The 26,220-nt window shown below is 44.4% G+C and overlaps 1 protein-coding gene and 1 long non-coding RNA gene across 2 annotated transcripts in view; one reads left to right on the forward strand and one right to left on the reverse strand.

The window, feature by feature from the left end:
* Positions 1-126: 126 nt before the first annotated feature.
* On the reverse strand, positions 127-24,495 carry LOC137320932 (uncharacterized). The gene is made up of 4 exons (XR_010962677.1): positions 24,331-24,495; positions 20,976-21,052; positions 11,644-11,868; positions 127-7,731 (listed from the first exon to the last, which is right to left on the reverse strand). It is a non-coding gene; the product is annotated as an uncharacterized lncRNA (long non-coding RNA).
* Positions 23,945-26,220, forward strand: part of slc25a46 (solute carrier family 25 member 46) — a 64,508-nt gene continuing 62,232 nt past the window's right edge. Inside the window, exon 1 of the mRNA XM_067982946.1 lies at positions 23,945-24,301. Within this exon, the coding sequence (XP_067839047.1) occupies positions 24,028-24,301 (274 nt within the window). The 5' untranslated portion in view covers positions 23,945-24,027. The remainder of the gene's footprint in view (positions 24,302-26,220) is intronic.

Consider the following 26,220-nt stretch of genomic DNA (forward strand, 5'->3'; position numbering starts at 1 on the left):
GTGCCCGGCCGCACCGTTTGTTGTCCCGGCGGTTTCTATGGCGACCCAGTGAAGCGCGCGCCACCCCAGCAGTGCACAGCGGCCTGGATTCAGTAACAGGAAGCAGGTCTCTGCAAAATAGGCTTTAATTTTTTTAATAAAGTATCTTAGTGTGTTTAAAACGTTTGTGACGTTTTTTGCCCGAAAAATACCCTCATTTGTGGTGAAATGCAACTAGATTTTTTTGATACACTTGTTTCCACCAATTGATGACTCAAAATACCACCTCATCTCTGTGGCACCACCTTGTCATGCTTCCTTCCATTCCTACCTGTTCCACATGTTTTGCAATGACGTCTCCTCTCATGGTCATATAGTGGGGGGATTTTTTTTTTTATCTCTTTACCACCCCGTTTGCGGTCAAAAATGGGGCGGTAGCGGGCAGAAAATAAAACAACTGTTTGGCCCACCTATTCAGCACTGCTTTTACAGCTAGTCAGATTTTCCAAAGGACAATACCCCTGGTGGCCAGAGATCCCGTCTGAAAGAGGATCTTTTTTTCCGGACGGGAGCCTCATGAATAAATTCAAATCAGGTCAAGCGATGTCATTATAATGCCGACACCATATTCCAACCTCACCCTCTGACTATAGCTACTTCCTGCTCCCACCTACTAAGCATGGGTGGTCCAAGTCCCAAGGGATCCTCAGGTACAGCTGTATAGGAGATTTTTTTTGCAGTAGCTTGTGGGTTTTATTGATCTTAAAAGATTTGAAAGTGTTTGTAGTTGCTGTAGGTTCTGAACTGTTATGGGGCTTATGTTTTTGCAGTCCCTTCTAGGAATTTCACTCTGGGAGGAGGAAGAAGCAAATAGAGTTGCAGCTGGAGGGAGAGCAAATGGAAGAAAGTGTGTTCATAGGAGTTAGCAGGTAATAAAGAGTTTGCAGACCTAGAACAACATAGCTGCAATTTTCTGAGGAGCACTGCCTAAGAAGGTTTCAATTATCTAGGGAGGTAGTGACAAAGTTGTGTAGCATCCTACAAGAAGATCTGCAGTGAACTGCTAGATCAAACACATTCATCAATTTCCTCGTTGACATCCGGAAGCAGCAGGATAGGACTCTGGGGTTCGCACAGAGTGGGCAATAAATGCGGCCTTGCCAGCACCGCCCACGTACCAAAAACAAATATTTTTTAAAATTCTAATAAAACAACATAATACTGAAAAGGCACTGACAACATTGCTACTAATACATATGAAATGTGTGTGCATTTAAAAGCTCTATCACACAAGGAGCTTTCCTTGCAACCATTCAAAATGGGCTTTGTAGGGAAAAAATGCTTGTGTAACGTACACATCTCCACTTACCTTTTCAATAACCACCCTCGCCACTGATTTCTGCAGGACAAAACAGCACATAACGCAAAGGAGAGGAGCAAGACATCGTAACCAACATCATAACCTTCACCTGAGTGGAGATTCGTGGCCCGGGTAGAGTCAAGAGCTTAGGGAAAGGTGAGGATGGTGGCTTTTCTCAGTAGGGTGTTCGCATATTACTTGTAACCCTTCATTCACCTCAGCAAATATTCAGCAAGCTTCACAACTTCAAGCTGTATTCTGAAGACTGCCACCTGCTAGTGCCCAACTTCACAGTGCCACACTAACTCGTCCCTTTCCTCTTTCCTCTAGGTCCCTCTCAGCAGCAGTCGAGGTGCAGCAGTTTACCATAAGTTGCTGAGTGATTATAAAGTGATGATTGATGTCAGATGTAATGCATAATAAATAATTCTTGTGTTTTATTTTGCAGAAATTATATATATATTTTGTTGGGGTCAGCTTGAAAGATGTAAATAATGCAAAGTTTTGATGCTGACAAAGGCCACTTCTTCAGGCACTTTACAACAGCATTAAAATTTGTAAGAGTTACCCTACCACAACAATTATGGTAAACATTTTCATGTTATTAAATTCCTGTACTACTTTAAAAGTATATTCTGTGCTGAAGAGGAGGCAGTGCAACTACAATGCAGCTCTATTAAAATCAGGGGAAATGGAGGGTTGCATTGTGAAATCATCAATGACCTTCATTACCTGCTAACCAAAAGTATTAAAAAAAAACATAAATATGGTGTTTGCCCTGGGGAATGACCATTTCCCAGTCACTAAGGAGAAGAGAACGGGATCGAGAACTTTCTCGCTGGGCCTTCGCCCTTTTATGTTGCCCTAGGATTTCTGGGGCTTCCCTGTTGGGCAGCACAGTAGCCAATGCAGTATGGAATTGAGGTGTGGGAAAGCATTCCCAGCTTCTCACCTATATTTCCTCTTTTCCCGTCAGTTGGGCACCCATTTCCAGGGGGACCCAAAGAAACCAGGCATGGAGTTAACACTGGGACCCACTTGGACCACAGAGTCTGTGGGGTCCCAGGAAGGCCCAAAGAAAAATTCTGACAAGGAGGTATGTATCTTTCTCCTTCCCCCATTCCCAGATGATCTTTGGGTGTCAAGACAACATCAGCTGGAGGTTCTAATGCTGGTGACCAGCAGTGCATGTTAGTGGCCCAGGATAAGAATCTCAGTGCTCTTGGGCCTGGTTTGGTGCAGCACAATTCCGGGACGCTGCTCCTGTCCAGCACCAGGGCGGAAAGGGCCAGGAAAATCAGCCCTATAATTAATAGAATCTACAACACCAATACATCGTTTGAAAAATTGTAAAAGATTGATGTTGGTTAATTCAATCACATTTCAAGGTAAAAGCACATTTTTCCCTTTCAATTTTGCTTTGAGCCTTGAATAGCTCTCACAAAAACCCTTGAAGGAATCACCTTCAGCATGACTTATAATGAGCAAAAGTGAGCTCAGCAGTCTGAAACTAGGGTTGATTTTAACTGTTCCCACTGGGGAATAGTTGACTTCAATGGAAAGAAAAATTGGACGGGGTGTAAAACAGGCTGCCGACCCGTTGCTGCCCATTTCTCGCCAATTGGGAACAGATAAAGTCAATCCCTTAGGGTAGAAATTCCTCTGTGTGCTATCTTAACAAAGTCATTAATCCATCATAAATAAAATGAGTTAATTACTTAATTAAAATAGTAAATTAAGCAATTTGTTAAAAATAGCACACACAAAATTCTACCGTTAAATGTGATAGTTATAAACCTCAAGCACCAGGCTGTTTCTTTATAGTACAGGTATTGCATTTCGTATGATTAGAACATAATGATTACAGGTCTCTGAGAATTCCCAGTGGACACTGAACTGGGTTTTCATGTATGTATCTTACAATGGCGATAGTGATGGCACAGAATGGGTTCTGTACACCAAAAATGTGAAAAGTCTGTTCTCTTCAGCTATTTGTTGCATTGTTCTGAGTTGCAAAATTATTGAAATGTATTTCCATCATGATTTAATGTTGGAAAGCTGCATTATGTCTGTGCTAGAAAAAAAATACCTCACATAGCACAAGAGTGAAAAGCGACTCAAACCTTAAAAATATGAAAAATGCCACTGTGGCTGTTGGAACCTATGTTAAAATGTTAGTGCTATATCACTTTCATATCACTCCCAGTTGTCAGTATGAACACTGATTGCATATTAGGATCCATTCTGTCCGTAGCAGAAATTTTTTTTTTAAGCACTATAAAATACCAGTAATAGTGAGTTCGGGTCTTGCTTCACCTAAAAGTTTGGATGTAAAATTACAACCATTCAGAAGTGTAGTAAATGCAAGAAACTCACGTTCTCTGGTCTTTTGCATGGGAATGGAGCTATGTTAATAAGTTAAATGGGATTTCAGTGGATGTAATTCAGCAAATAATAAAGGAAATTTGTATGTAGCGATGCTTTGGCATAAAACAGGCATAAATCAGTTACATGCAAAATTCCTCAGCAAAAAACGGCACAGCCATATTTATGCCTAAACTTTCCAGGAAATTCCAGGCCAGTGTGATTGAAACTCTGCTGGGGATATAGTGGAGGTGCAAGCGCAGTTGCCCCATCATATTCTGCATTTCTGGTGTTTTTCTTCTTCTGTAATGCAGAGAAAAGATCTCCTCTGGTTTTTTGAGGTCCCTCATTTACATGCAGCTGATATGCTCCAAGCACAATTTGCGTTATGTGGAGGCTAGGAGGAGGAGTGGAATTTCCTGGGCAGAAGTAGAAATGTCAGGTGCAACTCCTTGAAATGGCACCTTTTTGTTGTATGTAAATTTCTTCCTTTGTGCTGACACAATACTCAGCAGGGGGCAGGGAGGGAGGGCAATTTTCTTTTCTGAGAGAGGCTTGGGAAGTGATGGCAGGAAAGTGTTGCCATTTTTAGCTATAAGAGGAATCCTCCACAGAAAACAGCAGTCAGAGCTGCCTTGGAAACCCTCCCAAACACACCCCTCCCCAATAATTTACCTGCCCAGCAGTCTGATATTCAGCAGCCAGAATCTGGCAAGCTGCCTCTGGAAGCCCATTTTGTGCAGGCAGTTCACCTGCTGCATTTAAATGAGTTACTGGCCATTAAAATGGATTGGGCCTCTCACAGCACCTTCTGGGTGGTTGGCCCACACGTTCAGCCAGCTTTCTGTCTGGGAGTAAAAATTCCCTCTTGTATGTTTACCTCACTTTTGTACTGTATTGTTGAGTACAATCATCTCAGCCCCAGGGTATTGCTGCAGGAGTTCCTCAGGGCAGTGTCCTAGGCCCAACCATCTTCAGCTGCTTCATCATAAGGTCAGAATTGCAGTGTTCAGTTCCATTCGCAACCCCTCAAATAATGAAGCAGTCCGAGCCCAGGCTTGGGCTCATAAGTGGCAAGTAACATTCACGCCAGACAAGTGCCAGGCAATGACCATCTCCAACAAGAGAGAGTCTAACCACCTCCCCATGACATTCAATGGCATTACCATTGCCAAATCCCCCACCATCAACATCCTGGGGGTCACCATTGACCAGAAACTTAACTGGACCAGCCATATAAATACCGTGGCTACAAGACCAGGTCAGAAGGTGGGTATTCTGTGGTGAGTGACTCATCTCCTGACTCCCCAAAGCCTTTCCACCATCTACAAGGCACAAGTCAGGAGTGTGATGGAATACTCTCCAATTGCCTGGATGAGTGCAGCTCCAACAACATTCAAGAAGCTCGACACCATCCAGGACGAAGCAGCCCGCTTGATTGGCACCCCATCCACCACCCTAAACATTCACTCCCTCCACCACCGGCGCACAGTGGCTGCAGTGTGTACCATCCACAGGATGCACTGCAGCAACTCGCCAAGGCTTCTTTGTCAGCACCTCCCAAACCCACGACTTCTACCACCTAGAAGGACAAGAGCAGCAGGTACATGGGAACAACACCACCTACACGTTCCCCTCCAAGTCACACACCATCCCAACTTGGAAATATATCGCTGTTCCTTCATCGTTGCTGGGTCAAAATCCTGGAACTCCCTTCCTAACAGCACTGTGGGAGAACCTTCACCACACGGACTGCAGCGGTTCAAGAAGGTGGCTCACCACCACCTTCTCAAGGGCAATTAGGGATGGGCAATGCCTCGCCAGCAACGCCCACATCCCATGAACTAATAAAAAAAAGTACTGCTGCAATTGAAATTTCAGCAAAGAAATTGAGGGGACAATAAATGCAGATGCAACAATACCTGAAGCATTAAGAATGCACCAGTTACTACTCCAACAGCTACATTATAAACTATGACACTCTTACCTAGCCATGTCAGAGAAGACTTGTCTTTGCTATCTCCGCTTCACAGGAGAGATTATCACTGAGCTATGCTATTTGCTTCAGGCTGACCTGCAGGTAATTTCTAGAAGAGGGACAGCCCATCACATAGCTGTAAATGTATCAAAGCATTAAAGGGGCGAATTTTCAAACTTTCATTGAAGTTAGGGTGGCATAGCAGGAGAAGACTCGAGATAACTTGCCTGCTAAGTTTTTTGTGCCACTGGATCCTTCCAAGCAACTGCATGAGACACCTGACATTTTTAAAAATTTGTTCTCGGGCAGTGGGCATCACTAGTAAATTCTGCTGAGAAAGTGATGATGGTCCTTTTCCTTGAATTGTTGCAATCCTTGTGGTAATGGTGCTCCCACAATGGCCAGTATGCAGTCCATAAATGTATCAAGAATATGATAGATGTACTGTTTGCAAGAGGCAAAACTGTCATCACTTTTCTTGTAGAAAGAAGACATCAGCTGGTCAGGACACAGAGCTTTCAGTAGATTGAGGGTAAAGTGCAATAGATGGCCCCCATGTGAGCACCAGGGCTCCTCAAATCAACCCCACAGCTTACATAAACGGAAAGGGCTTCCATTTAATTGATGTTTTTATGGTATTTGAGCGCAGGAACATCATAATGACCAGGGCCGTCCTCTACATTCATGGTTGATGATCCCAGAACAGCAGTGGAAAATATATTGAGACACATATCTCAATTAGAATTACTGTTGAACAGACCATTGGAATGTTGACGCAAAGATTCCACTGTTTTGAACCCTAAGGCAGGTTTTTGGTACTTCTCTATAGTGAATGAAGGTGTGCAAAATAATCACCATTTGCTGTATTTGCATAACTTCACAATATAACAAGGTGTAAGCATAGAGCAGGATAAAGAGAAGGCTCACAGGGTAGCAACATCAGAGGATGAAGTGGAAGAGGAAATGGAGGAAGTAGAGTTGCAGACAGGAAGACCAATACAACAGTCACTCATTGATATCAACTTGCAGTAATTCCCAGATGCAGACACTCCACAAGTATTACAGGTGAAGGGAAACACCAGACAGTGCAACCAGAAACAAGATGCTGTACATTTCTATGTACTGTAGCTTAACTGACATCTTATAACATCCTAACAGTAGCTGTAACCTTAACATGACCCTTTCTAACATAAACAGTCCACACAATGGAGAAATAAAGTGGTCAGAAGTCATGAATTCCATGTTTCCCCTCGGTGAGCCTTTAAGCTGTGCCTCTCCTGTTACCCACTCTATTTCTACATCTAAGAGCTCCCTGAGAGGGAGGAGCAAGTGTGGTGGTGGACTGCTGTTGTTGAGAGACAGTACTTTAACAGCCATGTCTGTTAAAGTACTGTCTGCCAGATTCTGCCTGCTTACTAGCACGTCTCTATCCTTTGAGGGGGTAGAATTGGTTGGATGGATGTGTGATCACCCTGAGAGGAAGCTAACTCAACTGTCCCTTCTCTTGCCATGTCCCAGGTGACGGTCACTGCTGCAAGATGAACAGCGATCTGAGTGTGAACAGAATGTACTGTACCAGTAATGTACTGTACCACGGCTCTCTCAAGCCAATCCCTGAGCCTATCACATCCAGTAGCAACAGACTCTTGTAAATTGGAGCCCAAGGTCTCAATTGCCCCAGTCACAGTGTTCATGAGAGAAATGATGTTCCCTCATGGTCCCTCTATCCTTGGAGGCTCTCCTGAAGACGCTCGTGAAGTTGCCACTGCGGTTGTGAAAACTGCTGCCGAGCGGTTGGAAGTGCACTGCTACATATTCTTCAAGAACCCTTAGAAGGGTATCTCAAAAGATGTTGTGAAGATATTTTGTTGTTCCTTGACTGCAAACTCCACTTGCTTCTCACTTGCAATCAGTTCTTCCTCTTCAAATTCAGTGTCCAAAGGGCCTGGGATGCTTGGATCTGTGCTGGTGCTTGCAGCAGGTGGAGTGTCTGATGTGAACAGCTTTGAAGTGCACTTTTCTTGGCTGTCAGCTTCACCTGAGGAAGATCCTATCAGAAGAGAAAATGGATACATGTTACTGTGGTTTCAGGAATGCCTTGTAACAGTGGTAACATGGTAAAACATTGTGTGCAATGTATACCTCTGTTATTGGGTGAGAGATTGACTAAGGGTAACAATGAGACAAAAGGAAGATACTTGTGGGCAGGGCAGCGTGCTTCCAAACTCATCCTTTCCCACTCCTTCTCTTGGACTCTTGGCCCAAAATAACGAGGGTCATCCCTTCACATCATGCGTGGGCGCCTTCGGATTTTGCTCACATCACAATATTGTGCCTACTAATTAGTCATTGATCTCATTTGCTCTTTGCGGGGCCTTGCTAGGTGAAGGGTTGCCTGTTACATTTACTCACATAATAACAATGCCTATACAAAAAAACATAATTGTATGTGAAGCACTTTAGAAGGTTTCAGATAAGACGTTATGTAAGTGTAAGTTCTTTCTTTAAATGTGGGAAATCCATGTCTTTGCTGCCACCTACTGTTCATTTCAAAGCTGAAACATAACTTACATTTATATAACACCTTTTAACGTAAAAAAAATTCCAAGGCGCATAATAGTGTTGAACCAGGAAAGGAGAAATTAAGAGAGAAAACCAAAAGCTTTGTCAAAGAGATGAATTTTTAAAGGAGGAGAGAGAGAGATGGAGAGGTAGGAAGATTTAGGTAGGAAATTCCAGATAGTAGGACTCAAGGGACTGGAGGATATGCCACCAATAGTGCGTGAAGGCATCCCTCCCTGAATACACAAAAGGCCAGAAACAGAGGAATGGAATATTTCTGGGATGCGATATAGGGCTGGAAGATATAGCAAAGATAAAGTGGGTTGAGGCCGTGATGTGGAAGGATTGAAAGGCGATTTCAAATTTAATGTACTGGGAGACTGGAAGCCAATGTAGGTCAACAAGGACAGGGATTGATGGGCCAACAGGATGTAGTGCAGGACAAGATATGTGTGGCAGGCACAATGGTAATTGTAATTCATGACTTCAACTATCCTAATGTAGATCAGGAAAATAATAATATTATGGGCAAAGAGAGGGAGGAATTTTTGAAATGTGTTCAGGATAAATTTCTTGACCAGTACGTTTCTGGCTCAAAGAGGAAGGAGGCAGTGCTGGACTTGATTCTAGGGACTGAGGTGGCCAAGTGGAGCAAGTGTCAGTGGGGGAGCATTTAGGGAGCAGCGATCATAGTATCATAAGATTTAGAATAGCTATGGAAAAGGACACGGACCACTCTAAAGTAAAAATACTCAATTGGAGGAGGGCCAATTTCAGTGGGATGAGAACAGATCTGGCCCAGGTAAATTGGAATCAAAGATTGGCAGGCAAAACTGTAATTCAACAATGGGTGGCCTTTAAAGAGGAGATGGTTCGGTGCAGTCTAGGTACCTTCCCATGAGGGGGAAAGATAGGGCAACTAAAACCAGAGCTCCCTGGAATACAAAAGAGATAGAGAGTAAGATGAAGCGGAAAAAAGGGGTGTATAACAGATGTCAGGTTGGTAACACAAATGAGAACCAGGCAGAATATAGGAAGTTCAGAGGGGAAGTGAAAAAGGAAATAAGAGGTGCAAAGAGAGAATATGAGAGTAGACTGGCGGCCATCATAAAAGGGAATCCAAAAGTCTTCTTCAGGCATATAAATAATAAACAGGTAGTAAGAGGAGGGGTGGGGCCGATTAGGGACCAAAAAGGAGATCAACTCATGGAGGCAGAAGGCACAGCTGAGGTACTAAATGAGTATCTGTCTTTACCAAGGAAGAAGATGCTACAAGAGTCTCAGTTAAGGAAAATATAATTGAGATACTGAATGGGCTAAAAATTGATAAAGAGGAGGTACTTGAAAGGCTAGCTGTACTTAAAGTAGATAAATCACCCGGTCTGGATGGGATGCATCCTAGGTTGCCGAGGGAAGTAAGGGTGGAAATTGCGGAGGTACTGGCCATAATCTTCCAAACATCCATAGATACAGGGGTGGTGCCAGAGGACTGGAAAATTGCAAATGTTACAACCTTGTTCAAAAAAGGGTGCAAGGATAAACCCAGCAACTATAGGCCAGTCAATTTAACCTCAGTGATGGGGAAACTTTTAGAATCAAAAATCCGGGACAGAATTAACAGTCACTTAAACGAATGTGGATTGATTAGGGAAAGCCAGCATGGATTTGTTAAAGGCAAATCGTGTTTAACTAATCTGATAGAGTTTTTTGATGAGGTAACAGAAAGGATAGATGAAGGCAATGTAGTTGATGTGGTGTATATGGACTTTCAAAAGGCATTTGATAAAGTACCGCATGATGGGCTTGTCATCAAGATTGCGGCCCATGGAATTAAGGGGGCAGTAGGAACACAGATACAGAATTGGCAAAGTGACAGGAAACAGAGAGTAGTGGTGAACGGTTGATTTTCGGACTGGAGGGAGCTATACAGTGGTGTTCCCCAGGGGTCAGTGCTACGACCACTGCTTTTCTTGATATATATTAATGACCTGGACTTGGGTGTACAGGGCACAATTTCCAAATTTGCAGATGACACGAAACTTGGAAGGGTAGTGAGGAAGATAGTGATAGACTTCAAGAGGATATAGACAGGCTGGTGGCATCGGCGAACACATTTGATAGAGGTATTCAAAATCATGAAGGGTTTAGACAGAGTAGATCGAGAGAAACTGTTCCCACTGACGTAAGGGTGAAGAGCCAGAGGGCATAGATTTAAAGTGATTCGCAGAAGAACCAAAGGTGACATGAGGCAATACTTTTTTATACAGAGATTGGTTAGGATCTGGAATGCACTGCCTGAGGGGGTGGTGGAGGCAGATTCAATCATGGCCTTCAAAAGGGAACTGGATAAGTACTTGAAAGTAAAAAATTTGCAGGGCTACGGGGATAGAGTGGGGAAGTGGGACTAGCTGGATTGCTCTTGCATAGATCCGGTGCGGACTCGATGGGCCGAATGGCCTCCTTTTGTGCTGTAACCTTTCTATGATTCTATGAAATATTTAGTTTTGGAACACAGTCCATTTAACTGCTATTCACAGCTCCAGGTAGCTGTGTGTAAAATGTGATAGTTCCATTATAAACAAATTAAACATTTCTGGAGGTTGTGGAACATAACTTAGTTGGGATAGACTTTTATGCCATAATTATGCAAATTTATAATTGCAAATTATATATTCATTCATGAAGCAATGGGACATATAGTGGAAACAAACTAATTATTGTGAAACCCCATTTGTGAGAATATTGCCAGGACCACACAAATGCAAGATTTCAGTTAAATTGATTGAAATGCCTAAATCTGTTTTGCTACACTCCATATAACTTATTTCAAATGATTGTAGGTTAAAGTGACTTCTGTTAGCATTGCCAAGGAATTGCAGGCAGTCTTGCACCTCCTCTGGGACTGTCCAGAACAAAAGTTATCTCTATAATGCATTCTATCCTACCACTTAAGTACAGATGCATTCTATCCTACCACTTAAGTCTGTGTGGACCAGCCATCATCTGTAGATCTAATGGGAATAGTGCATTGTGTTTGCCTATTGGATACCTGTAGGAAGAGTTTGCAAGTTTTTAACACAAAAAGATGTGAAAGGTAGCAGGACTGATTTTCGTGGTACAGCAGCCCCCCTGTCCAGGTGCTGAACAGGTGACGTGCAGCGGAAGTCTACTTCACCTGTCCAGACCTCAGAGTACCCAGATTTCATGGTCCAGGTACAGGCCTGCACCTTAGCAGGTCCTTGCACCAAATAATGTGAGAAGAAATAAAAGTGCAGCTATAGGCCTCCCAGGACTTTCTGCCAGCCTTGTGCACTCTAGCTACTATTGGAAAACCACGCTCAGAAGACCTCCAGCAGCCCGAAGATCTGAAGGGTCCATCCAAAAAAACAAAGCTACAAACCTTTTTGGCTTTCTTCGTCTTACTGCCTGGTACCCTCAGATCCTCCAATTTGAGGCAGTTCCAGGCCCAAGTCACACACTAGCATCTTTAGGAGCCCTGTGTCTAGACGTCCTTTGGTCACAAGAAGTGCGGCTGCAGGGCCTGCCTCATTTATTTGGAAGTGCTTTGTCTGCACCTACATCAGGTGCAATCTCAGGATCGCCCCTTGAGGACGCCCCAGGAATCCTGGAACAACATAATGCAGGTAAGTGTGAGGTAATGTATTTTGAGAGGAAATACAAGAAATGGAGATATGTACTCAATGGAAACATGCTGAAGGGTGCGGATGAACAAAGACATAAAAATGGCCAATAATATTTTGTGTTTTATAAATAGGAGCATAGAACACAACAGTAAATAAATGATGATGAATTTAAACAAAACAATAGTTAAGCCACAGTTAAAGTACTGTGTGCAGTTTTGTGTGCCCCATTATAGAAAAGACATTAAAACCATAGAGAGTGTACAGCGTAAATTCACTAGAAGAATGCCAGGGGTGGGAAGCAACGGTTATGAGGAGAGACTATTTTCACTGAAGAGAAGGCCAAAAAAATATTTAATAGAGATTTTAAAAATTAGAAAGGGTTTTGATTCAATGAATAGGGAAAGACTAGGTTAGGAAAAGTTCTTTGTCCAGAGAGTAGGAATGCTTTGGACAGGCAACAGTTGAAGCAGACACTGTCACATCTTTTAAGAGAAAAGTGGATAAATATTTGAAGCAGAATACAGTGCTATGGGAAGATGACAGTGTAGTGGAATTAGTTTCAGATTGCGATAGCAAAGACCTATCACACACATGATGGGTTGAATGGCCTCCTTCTTTGCTGTAAACCTCAACAATTCTATGGGTTTTTTTAGGGTTGAGGTAGTTAATGGGCCATAATTTGCTGTAGCAGGACATCTAATGGCATCTGCCATTAGTTAGACTTGCCCTTGCACATTTAGGTTTTTAAATTTTTTGCGTGGCTAGTTGCTGAAAGTGCGAGCTGATAACGTCGCAGTGAGGAAAACAGGGCATCTGGGACCCGAGTGAACAGGGTAAGCAACTGTGTTTCTCCTTAACCAGTCAGATTGAAGGATTGTGAAATTAATAGCACAAGGACTGAGAAGGAAGTGTAAATTAGAGTGGGTGAATTCAACGTCAAATCAGGTACAGAGAGAGAAATAAAGAAAGGGATAGAAAGATTGGATTAAGAGAGAGAAAAAAAGGAAAAGTATAAAAAAATTTCAAATTTTACATCTTTAAAATTTCCAACAACAATTAATACCTGAAGGAATGAGAAGCCACACTTGTAATAGTTAATTTTCAGTGCCATAGAGGTTGATTGGCCGTAATTAACAGTTATCACGTTGTTAAAAGAGTACTTGTGCTTAAAATGACAAGACTTAACTTTCTGTGGCGAATTTAGTTCATATCTATCGCGTAAATTCAGCAACTTCATGCCATTCAATGCATTTCAATGGTGAGGCAGACAGCGATATGCTTTTTTTGCTCAAAGCTAACGGCAGAGTCGGACAGCAACTTTTGGATACCCACGTTTAACCACGCATCTGTTCCTCGCCTGAAGTTGCTGTACCATTTACGCATAAATAACAGCGAGCACCATTAGCCTCTCCATTATTTTGTCAGCAAATTCTGGCCCATTGTTCGTAGGGTGATGTACTATATAGTGTATGTGCAATATAAATAAAGGCCAGCAGAGGGAGTGCTAAGACAGTTTAATGATCGATGAAGTTCCTGTAATCAAATTTGAAGTAGTGCGTAACTGAATAGCTTTTATGGCCTAGCTAGAAGTTAGGAAGTCCTTGAAAAATGATGTAAATAAAGCTATGTTTAGAAGATCTCCTTTGTTTGATTCCCATTTTAGAAGAGCTCATAACGTGACATATTGGCAGGGATGCTGGGGGTGAAATTGGTCTTGGAGGCAGTGCAAAATAGGCAATAGCGAATTGGCCGCCCGTTTTACACTCCACCCGATTTTCTTTTCCTTTGAAGTTGTTAGGGATCGAGAGCTAATAAAGGAATCCATTTTGTAAGTAAAGAATCCATCTTTTATTAAGCTCTAAAAGTTAAAAGCCTGCAGAAGTTTGCAGTCTCTATCTCGAGGTCACAAGCAGCCTGGTCCTGAGGTCATTTAATTCTGACCTTTCTCAAAAATTCATGTATGCCTAGGACTAAATTATCTGTAACATAACCAAATATAATAGTCTACGCTTTATTAGAACCTAAACACTAGTAGCCTTCAGGACCATGAACTGTCAGATAGAGAGCCTTGGGCGATTGATACTTAGAGAGCCTGGAACTTCTTGATAAAAACTAGTGAGAACTGGTGTATCGTGCATCACAGCCATGTGAAATAATGTCGTTAGAAAGATATAAAAAGAGCAAGATTGTAATGCCAGGTTAGAAGATGAAGCAGAAAGAAGAGGTCTAGAAAGTTGAGATCTAGAAAGTTGAGCTCACCGACTGTAACGTGTGATCTACAGCAAAGCATCTCCATGTGTTGCCTGTGAGTATGTTCATTTAACCTTTAATAAACCTGTAAGTATTTGACTTTGTGTCTAGAACTCATTCTTGACACATGGACATAGGACTGCAGCCTCTGTCTATATTATCACAAAAATACATTTCCAACAAAATCAATGGAAAATAAAATCATGCGGATTGCAGATGGGGCTGCCAATTCTCTATAGCCTATTTTGCTCTATCGTCCAAGACCAATATCACCCCCATTTTATTTTAGTAAAAGAAAATTATCTGAAAACTCCAAAACGGAGAACGTTTAGCAGGGACCAGCCAAGAGAAAAGTTTAGAGAAAACAAGCCTTTGGACTAAGTAGAAGACATTTTAAAAGCACAGAGAAATGGTTTCCTTCCATATAAAGCGACTGGAGAAAACAATTTTAGTAAACCATGAGAGTGGCTAAGATGGATAAAGTGATTTGGAACATTTAGAATTGCTTCAGGCTCGGGTAAGTAAGAACTGAATCAGATTAACACACTGGTATATTTGATGAGTGAGGGAACACAGGACATTTTGTGCTCTTTTCAACTGTCCAAGAGTGACTGGGGCAATTATGAAACAGCAAAAGATCAGTTTGAAAAACATTTTATAGTCTGCAGAAACCTAATTTTGAAAGGGCTAAATTCAATCAAAGAAAGCAAGAAGAAACCAAGTAAGTGGACAATATCATAACAGCCTAATTCTATTTGGCTCAACACTGTGGTATTCTGCACGACAGAATGATTTGTGATCATTTTATTGTGGGAATATGAGATGAGACTGTCTGACAGGTTACACTTAAAACTGAGTTAACTATTGATAAAGCAATAATACAAGCAAGACAGATTGAAGCCATTAGGGACAGCAAGTAGACATCAAACAGCAGCCAGCAGAGGAAGCAAATAACAACCAGTTGAAAAAGTGGAGAAGATCATGGCGGACTGAAAAAACACAGCATCAAAGCATACTTCCAAGCAAGTTTACAGAAAGGGAGTGAAGACCCCAGAGGAACAGAACCTGTGACGGATATGGGAGATTTCCAGTTCGACCCAGACATTCATATCTGGCTAAGGAAGTAAAATGCCATCACTGGCATTGAAGGGAATGATGTGGAGATGCCGGTGATGGACTGGGGTTGACAATTATAAACAATTTTACAACACCAAGTTATAGTCCAACAATTTTATTTTAAATTTCACAAGCTTTCGGAGGCTTCCTCCTTCCTCAGGTGAATGGCAGCTGGAAGCTCTGAGTATATGCACTGTACATAGTGGGGTGAAGTCTATCTTAGGAAAGTTAAATTCACCCAGTGTTATTACCCCGTTATTTCTCTGAACTGTCTACCATCTGGGAATGCTACATACCAACTGAGCCAAGCTGACACTGCCAATAAAAATTTTCAAGCTGGCTCTGAATATAACTCTACTAATTATTAGTGGGTATACTTAAATAATTGACAAGTACAGTCACTTTGACTTGCTCTTTTCTACCTGTTATTCAACAACAACTTCTGTTTACATAATGGGGTAGAGTTTCTGCTTTGGGTGCAAATTGCGTTGATTACAGTTTGAGTTTCCGCTAAAATGCATTTGCATAATCACAAACGTAAAATCTTCCATGAGCCAGCGCAATCCAGCAGCTTAATAGACCGTAACATTTTTTTTTGCAGTAAAAAATCTTTGTTGATGTATTTAAGTTTGGTAACCAGGTGCGGTTTATTGAATACAGCTTCAAATGGGTTTGTCACAAAAAATAAGCACTTTTAACAAGTGTCTAGTCTTCCACCTGTGAGTAACCTGATTTTAAATAACTGAAAATGACTTTAAAAAACTATACTGAACCATTTACTACTTTCAATTTTTGTACACTAGTCAGTTTTTTAGTAAATTAAATATTTTTTAATATGTAAAAACGTTTAAAACGTGCCTAAACAGTGCCTGTTCGCCTAAGAAAACGAACTTAATTTGAAGACCCTCCTCGAATGGTCGCAATCAACGGAAACTCACCATCCTCGTTATTTCGATTGGGGGCATGACCAATTTTGTGGGCAGGGCCAGCTTCAGCGCAATGACTTTTGAACCAGCGCAAAAGATCGCGGAAACTCGAATTATATTCAGCATAAATCGAGTTTCCACGATCTTTTGCACTGGTTCGGCCCGATTACGCTGATAAAACCAGCGCAAACTAGAGGAAACTCTAGGCCAAAGTTTTTTATGTAAGAACAATCCCAAGGTGCTTCACAAATAGGCTTTGTGAAAATGAACAACAAGCTAGGAAAGGAGAGGTGACAAAAAGCATGGTTGAAGTCGTGTTTTAAGGAGGTTCTTAAAGGAGAGATTTAGGGAGGAAATTCCAGAAAAGAGGACCCGGGCCAGTGGTGTGCAAAGGGAGGGGGCGCACAAAAGTCGAGTCAGAGAACGGAGTGTATGTTTTGGGGGGGGGGTGGGAGTAAGGGCTAAAGGAGGTTGTAGAGATTGGGTGGGCCAAGCACCCTGGGGAATTTAAAGACCAGGACAAGAATTTAAAATTTAAAATTGGGGAGCAGGGAGCCAATGTAGGTTAGTGAGGACTGGGATGATGGGTGAGTAGAATAAGAAATGCTCCCCTGCTCACTCGCCACGGCTGGGAGTAAAAATCCAGGCCCTCAGGTAGGTCCTGAGAGAGGGGCAAAGCGATCGGTAGGGAGGAAGCAAACGGGAGGGCGGGGAGCGATTGTGGGAGGGTGAAGGCGATCAGGAGTGGGAGCAACAGAATTTTGGAAAAGTTTATGGATAGTGGAGGATGGGAGGTTCACAAGGAGTAGTGGAGTCTGGAGGTGACAAAGGCATGTTCAAGTGTTTCATGAGCAGAATGGCTGAGGTTAGGATTTCCGAATACCATTGAAATTTGGTTTGCACAGGGATGACTCCTCTCCACCCTCACCAGACCTCTCAGCAGACACCAGGGCCTAGAGTTTCGATGGTGCCAGGTTGGCTGCATTGAGGAAAACATGGTCTACACACGACCTTAAAGGGACCGCGAGAGACCACCACCAAAAAGATACGTTTTTTAAAAATACTTACCTGAATATGGAGCCTGAGGTGCAGGAGTGCTCCTCTTGGGTCCATTGCAGTGCCAAAGACCGTTGCAGACCCCAGCTCAGCCTGCTCCCAATTGCCTCCTCCCCCACTCCTGATCGCCTTCACCCTCCCACAATCGCTCCCCGCCCTCCCGTTTGCTTCCTCCCTACCGATCGCTTTGCCCCTCTCTCAGGACCTACCTGAGGGCCTGGATTTTTACTCCCAGCCGTGGCGAGTGAGCAGGGGAGCATTTCTTAATGGGAAACACGGAAGTATGGGTTTCCCGGACGTCCTGACGATTTTGATGTCAGGACGTCTTTTAAGTTTTTTCAGAAGGTGTCCTGCCCGACAGGCAGCCACATTGACAGGCTGGCTGCCTGTCGGATGGGAAAGCAGCCACGCAACAGATGCCAGGTAAGTCGGACGTCGTGGAGTTTGGGGTCGGACATCGTGGGAAGCATCAATTTTTTCTGAGGTTGATGTTGAAGTTCTGCAATAAGAAATCAGAGAACGGGGGAATGCTATTGTTTGACTGGCTGGGAAGAAGCCATCAAATTCAGAAGCATGGGACATGTGGAAGGAGGTGACTGTGAGTGGCAGCTATATATCCCCAAAGAATGAAGTTTAATGACTTCACAAGGTCAGCAAAGTTAAGTGAGTTTTCAGGTGAATAACAACAAAGTTTACTGAAACACAGAGAGGCAAATGGGTATCCCCTGCCCCAATGTTCAAGCAATACTCTTTGGGGCATCACATGATACCTTGTTCCTTGCCCCAGAAGCACTGCAACCTGGCACCACTCATGTCAATTGTCTAATATCTTGCAATGCATGCTAGCATCATGAAGTTTCACATCTGTCAGCCGTGGCTCAGTGGGTAGCATTCTTGCCTCTGAGTCAGAAGGATGTGGGTTCAAGTCCCACTCCAGGGACTTGAGCATATAGTTGTGGCTGACACTCCAGTGCAATGCTGAGGGAGTACTGCACTGTCGGAGGTGCTGTCTTTCAGATGAGACGTTAAACTGAGGCCTCGTTTGCCCTCTCAGGTGGACGTAAGAGATCCCATGGCACTATTTCGAAGAAGAGCAGGGGAGGTCTCCGCAGTGCCCTGGCCAACATTTATTCCTCAACCATCATCACTAAAATAGATTATCTGGTCATTATCACATTGCTGTTTGTGGGAGCTTGCTGAGTGCACAAATTGGCTGCTGCATTTCCTACATTACAACAGCGACTACAATTCTAAAGTAATTCATTGGCTGTAAAGCACTTTGAGACTTCCTGCGGTCATGAAAGGCGCTATATAAAAGCAACTACTTCTTTATCCTAGGTCCTTGCTCTCTTCCACCTACTATTATTACCATCTATTTCATGAATCCTGAAAGATTGTGATTGCAGGATCTGACAGCCAATTAGCACAATGCTTTCCTCCTCTAGGAGAAGACAGGTGGATAGCGATCCACACATTCAGTCTGCATGAAGAGGAGGTTCTGTCTATCATTGGAATTAACTTTGGCCTGGCAGTGGAGGATGGAGATGTGGGAGTCAATATGACTTCAGTGGGTTCACATACACCTTTTCTTATACGTTTCTATCTTTCTCCAATCCACCAGCTACCTGGTTTCCTCATAACTGCTGCACAAAGTTGCTGTTTAAGATAGCATGCTGGTCATGCAGGCCTAATGTAACAGTACAGTTCTTCAGTTTGGAGTCCAGGAGCCAGGAAACACCAGAGAAGGGTAATGATGCCAGTCCCCTCTACCTCTGGCGGCACTGCCATTCACTCACCCCCTTCATTCACCCTTTCTGTTGTACTCCACATCCCAGAGACATTCACTCAGAGGGTTACAGATAGTTTAGAATATGAATTGATATGTGGTGAGCAGAAGGAACCTAGAGTATATGTAGGGGTGGAAGTGGAACATGATGTAGCTGAGTGGAGGCTTAAGAAATGTTAGTCCTGCAGCAAAGCATGCAGATGATCATCTCGGGGGTCCTGCCATGAAAAGGATGCTAGCGGAGCACCAAACCCATTTGGTGGTTTTGCATGGCCTCTCCCAAAATGTGAAGCAGATTATGGGGATAGCAATGGAGTTTATTGCCCTGCTGTGTGCCAACATCCAAGAGTGTTTCATACCACTGTAATAGATCCTGGAAAATGTGGCAACTGCAGCACATCTACTCTGTTTCAAGGAGGACAACCCCAGCTTCTCCAGTCTATCCATGTAACTGAAGTGCCTTATCCCTGGAATCATTCTAGTAAATCTCTTCTGCATCCTCTCTATGGTCTTCATATCTTTCCTAAAGTTCAGTGCTCAGACCTGGACACAATACTCCAGTTGTGGCTGAACCAGTGTTTTATAAAGGTTCATCATGACTTCCTTGCTTTTGTACTCTATGCCTCTATTTATAAAGCCCAGGATCCCGTATGCTTTTTTAACCGCTTTCTCAACCTGCCCTGCCACCTTCAATGATTTGTGCACATATACCCCTAGATCTCTCTGTTCCTGTACCCCTTTTAGAATTGTGCCCTTTAGTTTATATTGCCTCTCCTCATTCTTCCTACCGAATGTATCACCTCGCATTTTTCTTCGTTAAATTTCATCTGCCATGTGCCCGTCCATGCCACCAATTTGTCTATATCCTCTTGAAGTCTATCACTATCTTCCTCACTGTTCACTACATTTCCAAGTTTTGTGTCATCTGCAAATTTGGAAATTGTGCCCTGTACACCCAAGTCCAAGACATTAATATATATATCAAGAAAAGCAGTGGTCCCAGTACCAACCCCTGGGGAACACCACTGTACACCTCCCTCCAGTCCGAAAAACAACCGTTCACCACTACTCTCTGTTTCCTGTTACTTAGCTAAGTCTGTATCCATGCTGCTGCTGCTCCTTTTATTCCATGGGCTTCAATCTTGATGACAAGCCGATTATGCGGCACTTGAGGTTCATGATTATGATGTGATGGCTAGTTGTGAGGAGCAAGAATTTTACCTAGACACCCATGAAGAGGTTGGCAAGACTCTTTGATGGGCTGAGAACTCCTAAATTTATAGGTCTATGCATCTGTGAATGAGTTTGGCTGTCTGCTCTCTAGCAACACTAGCCACAGCACCTGCTTCCTGTTCATGGGCCTGGTCTTTGATATCAGCAATGTTATCATTAGCCTCCCTGGCATCGTCCAGGACATCTATCATCAGTCCTTTCCTGATTGAAAAGTTTTGAAGCACTTACCATATTAGTACAATTCGCGAGACAGTGCTTGTACTTACTGCAAAGAACCCTTGGACCGACTCAGGCACCCGAACCTTCCTTCAAGCATTTTAATTACTTTCTCAATTATAATTCCAGTCTTACTACGTGTCTCACCATAGCGCTCCTCTGCAATACTGGTGGTCCCACGAAGTGGCATCATGAGCCATGGAAATAGCAGTATCTCTTGTCACCCACCAGACATGCTGGTTTTTGCCCTTGCTGGGAACTGGGACACTGGACTGGTAAACTGTAAAAAACATATTGCTCCTAACATATTGTGACCTGCACGTTTTGGAACTGGAACGATTTGCGGTTGATGTAAATACAGAGGGTTACATTTGGGGCATGTAATGCCACGTGGGTGCAATAAATACCTCCCATAACAGAGGGAATCCGGTAATTCTGAAAAAATATTATTGCCTTCTCAGTTATCTAACTGAGAGCACTGTCAAAGTGTATAAACTGAACCAACCTGGCAAAGAAGGCATTGGTGACTTGCTTTCTACAGGAATATACGGTAAACGTCCCTTGGGTCTCCCTGGAATGAGCCTGTAGTGTAAAAGTTGAGAGCTGTGGTCACTTTCTCTGTCACTACCACAGCTATCCATGCTGTAGACATTGATTGCAGATTTCTATCAGCAAACTGCTTCAGGAGTGGGAAACATTTAAAAATAAACACCAGCAGAGCATCAAAATATGTGACAATTTAAAATGCCCGTTAGGAGATTCTGGGTTGCCCTAGTATCATCAACCCGAATAAAAGAAATGTAATAAAAGTGCCCACTTTTTGGAGGGCACAACTAATAAACACCCAAATCACATCCAAAGACAAAGGAAACTTATCAAATTAAATAATAATGGCCCAGAAATTGCTTAAAAAGGAATGGTGAGCTCAACAGCGCTCACCGTAGTTACTGGTGAAATCGAAGAGAAAGTTCACACATGCTCAGTCAAATGTGGAAATCTGGAACTTGCTCCTCCTGGTTCGCCGACGATATGACAGCTTCGAATTAAAGTGATATTGTCGGCTGGAATCATTGGAAACAATGGACCAGCGCCAATTTGCTGGTCTGCCCAGCTGGAAAGTATCTAATATCACCAAACAGGTACGCTTAAAAATACGACGTCTAAATTAAGTCTTAATGGCCGTCAAACAAGTAAAAATTAACTTTTAAAAGTGTGGAGTCTCATACTCCTTATTTTAATAGTTTTTGGTCATTAAAAAAAATGTTTATTAAATTTAATTTTTTAAAAACTTTTCCTTTGTGTCTCTTTTATTTAATTCGATTGTAAGAAATATTCTCTTTTTTTCACTGTCTATAACTGTTTTTACAAATGGTTTTACTGTTGTATTTTTCACTTCCTGGCTTTAACGTTCCAGTTTGCAGAAACTGTTCGCAGCTTGTCATAAATGCTGCAATCTGATTTGTCGAGGGGAGAGTGGGTCCGATGGGTCCGAGCTTCACTGGATCTAACACTGGGCTCTTCTCCACTTCCTATTAGAGGACGTGCATCCAGTAAGTTAGTGGGTCCCGACAACATCCCAGCTGTAGTGCTGAAGACTTGTGTTCCAGAACTAGCTGCGCCTCTAGCCAAGCCGTTCCAGTACAGCTACAACACTGGCATCTACCCGACAATGTGGAAAATTGCCCAGGTATGTCCTGTCCACAAAAAGCAGGACAAATCTAATCCGGCCAATTACCGCCCCATCAGTCTACTCTCAATCATCAGCAAAGTGATGGAAGGTGTCGTCGACAGTGCTTTCAAGCCGCACTTACTCACCAAGAACCTGCTCACCGATGCTCAGTTTGGGTTCCGCCAGGACCACTCGGCTCCAAACCTCATTACAGCCTTGGTCCAAACATGGACAAAAGAGCTGAATTCCAGAGGTGAGGTGAGAGTGACTGCCCTTGACATCAAGGCAGCATTTGACCGAGTGTGGCACCAAGGAGCCCTTGTAAAATTGAAGTCAATGGGAATCAGGGGGAAAACTCTCCAGTGGCTGGAGTCATACCGAGCACAAAGGAAGATGGTAGTGATTGTTGGAGGCCAATCATCTCAGCCCCAGGACATTGCTGCAGGAGTTCCTCAGGGCAGTGTCCTAGGCCCAACCACCTTCAGCTGCTTCATCAATGACCTTCCCTCCATCATAAGGTCAGAAATGGGGATGTTCGCTGATGACTGCACAGTGTTCAGTTCCATTCGCAACCCCTCAAATAATGAACCAGTCCGAGCCCGCATGCAGCAAGACCTGGACAACATCCAGGCTTGGGCTCATAAGTGGCAAATAACATTCGTGCCAGGTAAGTGCCAGGCAATGACCATCTCCAACAAGAGAGAGTCTAACCACCTCCCCTTGACATTCAACGGCATTACCATCGCCGAATCCCCCACCATCAACATCCTGGGGGTCACCATTAACCAGAAACTTAACTGGACCAGCCATATAAATACTGTGGCTACGAGAGCAGGTCAGAGGCTGGGTATTCTGCGGCGAGTGACTCACCTCCTGACTCCCCAAAGCCTTTCCACTATCTACAAGGCACAAGTCAGGAGTGTGATGGAATATTCTCCACTTGCTTGGATGAGTGCAGCTCCAACAACACTCAAGAAGCTCCACACCATCCAAGATAAAGCAGCCCGCTTGATTGGCACCCCATCCACCACCCTAAACATTCACTCCCTCCACCACCGGCGCACTGTGTGCCATCCACAGGATGCACTGCAGCAACTCGCCAAGGCTTCTTCGACAGCACCTCCCAAACCCGCGACCTCTACCATCTAGAAGGACAAGAGCAGCAGGCACATGGGAACAACACCACCTGCACGTTCCCATCCAAGTCACACACCATCCCGACTTGGAAATATATCGCCGTTCCTTCATTGTCGCTGGGTCAAAATCCTGGAACTCCCTTCCTAACAGCACTGTGGGAGAACCGTCACCACACAGACTGCAGCGGTTCAAGAAGGCGGCTCACCACCACCTTCTCGAGGGCAATTAGGGATGGGCAATAAATGCCGGCCTCGCCAGCGACGCCCACATCCCGTGAACGAATAAAAAAACAATCTATGGAGCGGCAAGCACTGTTGGTTCGCCTGCTCCGAGCAATTTCTGGGCCACTGTTATTTCCAGTGCCGACTACGCACTCCAGTCCCTGCAGTGCCCGTCGGTCATGGAAGGCCTCAAGGGCCACCCTGGCGTGGACTGAACTGCGGAAGAGAGGCAGGCAGGCAGGCAGGCAGAGCGTCCGACCCGAACCTGTGGATGGCCGCCTTGGCCTGGCGCAGGAGCAGACCCACGAGGAGGTCCCCAGAATCAGTGTGAGTTTACAGCTTCACAGGGAAGTTGGAAACACCATTCCCATCCCCCCCCCCCCCAATGTCTGGACTACAGTCCCCAGCATTCGTTGCGAGAGAGGCAGCTTCCGGTCGTGAGGTCACTTCCTGTTATTGAGGGGTGTGACTCAGCCGTTGGTTGCCCGTCAGTCGCCCGCCCGTCACTTGCCGTTTTACCTTCACCTTCGATGTATTCACAGCGGCCGCAGGGTTTTAACGAGGGGCTGAACGCCCGGGGTTGCGAGGATGTGTCGGCGGCGGACCGATACGCGGCCTCGACAAGGTCATGGGACTGCGCCGACGCCTGGGTACCTGACAGCCGGCTCCGGGCACGGGCACCGGCAGCGGGGCCTTGGGGGGAGCGACCGGCGCCAGCGGCGGCAACACCACCACCACCACCACCAGCAGCAGCAGCCAGCAGCGCGGGGGCGGCCGCTCCAGAAAAGGCGGTGGGATCCAGTGGCGAGTATTTAGAATAAAGTTACCGGCACCTCCGACTCGAGGCGGCGTCTGGGCCCCGCGAGCCTCAAAGGCCCGACCAGGAAATCGCCCCCTCGGACCGTGCGGGCGGTGTCACCGAACCAGCCAACCGCTCAAGCGAGAGTCGCGCAGTCCTGCCCGCTTCACCTGAGACGCTGCCGCCTTCTCGGAGCGCGGAAGTACAAGCAGTTTGATGGCTGAAGGCGGGGCGGGGCTGGTCTGGTCGGGTCTGGCTGATGTTTTCATATCCAGTAACTTCCAGAGTCTAAACCAGGCGCCCAAACAAGTTTTTAAACCCGAGTCCGTTTCCCATTTATTAATTGTGAGCGTGTTTAGTGAATTTTCGTAAACAAACATCTGAGCTCAAGTCATGGTCTTCACTCCTTGCCCATTCTGCCCGTCTTGCACTTGTTTTTATTGCCGAAGATGAGAGCGCCAGGTGCTTAATTAGAATTTCTGATTGTAAACGATCCATTCAGGTGTTCCCTCCTCTGACACGGTACTGAAACGGCCCTAATCAAAGTCACAAATGACATACTATGTGACTGTGACCATGGTAAACTATTCCTCCTAATCCTTCTTGACCTGTCTTCAACCATGAACATGGGTATGTCATCCTCCCCTAATACCTGTCCTCCATTGTCCTGTTGAGTGGGCCTGCTCTCGCCCAGTTCCAGTTTTATCTATCCTGTTGTAGCCAGAGAATCTGCCGTGGCTTCTCTCCTGTTACGTCTGGAGTCCGGCAAGGATCTGTCCTTTTTTTTCCCCCCCCCCTCCCCATTTCTCATCACATGCTGCCCCTTGTTGACATCATCCAAAAACACAGCGTAAGGTTCCACACATACGCTGGTGACACCCAGCTCTACCTCGCCACCGCCCCTCTCAACCTCTGTTGTCAGGCTGCTTGTCTGACAACCAGTACTGGATGAGCAGAAAGTTTCTCCAATTAAACATTGGGAAGACCGAAGCCATCATCTTGGGCCCCCGCCACAAACTCCATCCCCTAGCCAACGATTCCATCCCCCTTCCTGGCCACTGTCTCAGACTGTTTGCAACCTCAATGTCCTATTTGACCCTGAGTTGAGATTCTGACCCCATATCCTCTCCATCACTAAGACTGCCTACTTCCACCTCTGTAATATTGCCCTTTCTGCCTAACTAGCACCAAGTCCCATTCACCCATCACCCCTGTGCTCACTGACCTTCATTGGCTCCCAGTCCCTGAATGCCTCGATTTAAAAAAAAATTCTCATCCTTGTTTTCAAATCCATCCATGGCCTCAGTAACCTCCTCCAGCCCTACAAGCTGCCAAGATCTCTGCGTTCCTCCGGTTGTGGCCTCTTGCGTATCCCCGACTTCCTTCACCCCACCATTGGCTGCTGTGCCTTCAGCTGTCTAGGCCCTAAGCTCTGGAATTCCTTCCCTAAAGGAGTTATATAAATACAAGTTGTTGTGCTTCTGTCTCCCGGCCATAAATTTGTTGAATTGGAGCCTTGACTCACATCCGAGAATGAAGGAGCAGAAGATGCTATCGATTTTGACTGTCTCAACTCCCCATATCAAATGGAACTGATGTATTCCTTAGACTCCCTTCTTTTCAATATGAAGACACAAAGTTACCACTTTCTGTAAGGAAAATAATAAGAAGACAGCTTTGAGTTTTTTGAAGTCAGAGGGCAGAGCTAGGGAAGTACTGGAGTTGATGGACCTGGGAATAATATACCTGTCCTAGAGCCAGTGATTGGTGCTGGTCCCTAAGAAGGACAAGACCACACAGTTTTGTGCAGATTATTGTAAACTAAATAACTTGATAAAGATGAATGCCTATCTGATGCCTCACATGGAGGAGACTTTGGCGAACTAGGGGGTGCCAAATATCTGACGACTATACTTGACAAAAG

Source organism: Heptranchias perlo, chromosome 4 (genome assembly GCF_035084215.1).
Source record: "Heptranchias perlo isolate sHepPer1 chromosome 4, sHepPer1.hap1, whole genome shotgun sequence".
NCBI lineage: Eukaryota > Metazoa > Chordata > Chondrichthyes > Hexanchiformes > Hexanchidae > Heptranchias > Heptranchias perlo.